General features: G+C 59.2%; 1 protein-coding gene across 1 annotated transcript; it reads left to right on the forward strand.

Annotated features, from left to right (window-relative positions):
• Positions 1–828, forward strand: SDRG_13061 (hypothetical protein). Its single transcript, XM_008619143.1, has 2 exons — positions 1–231; positions 279–828. Exons 1-2 carry the CDS (start codon positions 46–48, stop codon positions 618–620), a joined length of 528 nt encoding a protein of 175 aa, XP_008617365.1. The 5' UTR covers positions 1–45; the 3' UTR covers positions 621–828.
• The last annotated feature ends 935 nt before the right edge of the window (positions 829–1,763 follow it).

The following is a 1,763-nucleotide window of genomic DNA, read 5'->3' on the forward strand; positions in this document are numbered from 1 at the left end:
CACAGTAGCTGCGGCGGCAAGATCGTGGTTCACTGCGACATCTCGATGCGCAACCACCTGCCCGTGCACTACTTTGCGGCGTACGGGCGGTTCGAGGTCGTGGGCGAGCAGACGTTTGAGCTTGGGCACATTGTGTCGATGCAGGCGCTGGAGGACGGCGTGCCCAAGACGCACAACTCGCTCGGCGACTGGTTCCTCGGGTCGCGGACTCCGTCGCGCGTCTGCTACCCGGTACGATGCAGCTCGACATGCGCATGATGGACGTATCCTTTGCGTAGAACTTTGTCGAGTTTACGTTCAACGACGCGGCCAAGCACTACTGGCCGTACAACTGGCACGGGTCGGCGGCCAAGGAAAAGCGCAAGCTGCGCCACCTCTTCGTCGTGTACCTCTTCGAGAAGCGGCTGCGCGAAGAGAGCGTCGAGATGCCGATCGACCTCAAGGTCATTGCGCTCGTGCAGTCGCCGAGTTTCCACTTGATCAGCTACCGCTGCAACAACTACCAGAGCGTCGGCGCCGGCTCCAAGAACAACCCAAAGCTGCCGCCCATGCCGCTCGACGACGACGACGCGCGGGCCAAGCGCTTCCGCTTCAACGAGCAGCAAGGACCCACGTGCTAGGTCGCTCGTATCGAGCGTAGTTGCGTGTCGAGACTCGTAATGGCTCCTTTTTTGTGACCTCGATGATGAACGATAAGCGGTACTCGTTGCATCCTACCCTGCGGGATCGCTGCCGCCAACGCTGCCACCATGACATAGTACTGTACTTGTTGCAGCTGCGAGATGGCTGATGTGGTCGGTGCCAGAAAGGACGGACGAGATTCCATCGATCCCAACGGTAGCGGAACCGCAGAGACTCGGCGGTGGAGCGCCGTCCTCGAGCCAAGATGTCCGGTTGACCGGGCGGACGTGTGGCGTTGTACCAGTTTGCCGTAGGACTCGACGACGAACCACGACATCACGACACGATGGGTGGCACGGGATTACGTGATCGCCTCATCTGTTTCCTAGTAAAGAGCGCTCGATTGGTTCGATATGCTCGAATACGCGTTTCGGATTGGTCAAAAAGATCCCGAGTCCGCGAATCGAGTTGCGATGCAGCACCAATGAGCGTTGAAAACGTGGCACGTCGAGGATCAAACATCATGGCCGTCGTCCGAGCAACGCGGAAGGCCTTTCGTTGACTGAGAAACAGTGACGTGGAGTCTTGGGCACACGAAATTCATTAAAGAAGTCAACGAGTGCGTTGCTGCATGTTGGGTTCTTCGGTCGTCGGCGCGTGTCCACAACAGCTTCGCTCACCTGTTGCTGCTGCGCGCCCATCGTCGAATGCTGCGCCATCTGGAAGAGAAGCATGCACTCGGCGCGCGCGCTCATGTCCTTGGCGTCAAACTTGGGCGCCCAGAGCCGCAGCAGCTTGTCCTCGAGCTGCCCGAACGTCTAATGAGGCGCGACTACAGCGCTGCCAGCAACTTGTCGCGGAACTCACCTTTGCTCTTGCGCGCATCGTCGACGATCACCTTGAGCTGGCGGCGGGTCATCTCAAGGTGCTTGAGGTCGTCGGCAAGATGGTTGGCAACGTCAATAACGTCAAGTGCTGGACGTGCTCCAGCGCATCACGAAGGAAGTCGAACTCCCTGTCGATCGTCGCATCCAGCTCATCGACCAGTGTCGTCCACGTCGCGCCGTTGGCCACCCCGGTCTGCAGCTCGATGGCTTGTCCTTCACCGAGTTGAATACAAAGTGCGCCGTAGCCTACACCGA

Source organism: Saprolegnia diclina (assembly GCF_000281045.1).
Source record: "Saprolegnia diclina VS20 unplaced genomic scaffold supercont1.55, whole genome shotgun sequence".
In the NCBI taxonomy this organism is placed as follows: Eukaryota; Oomycota; class Saprolegniomycetes; order Saprolegniales; family Saprolegniaceae; genus Saprolegnia; species Saprolegnia diclina.

Bases quoted from the DNA above. Each gene is read 5' to 3' on its own strand.
- SDRG_13061 (XM_008619143.1), top strand. From the start codon at position 46: ATGCGCAACCACCTGCCCGTGCACTACTTTGCGGCGTACGGGCGGTTC. The intron at 232-278 runs GTACGATGCAGC...TCCTTTGCGTAG, and splicing joins CGTCGCGCGTCTGCTACCCG to AACTTTGTCGAGTTTACGTT.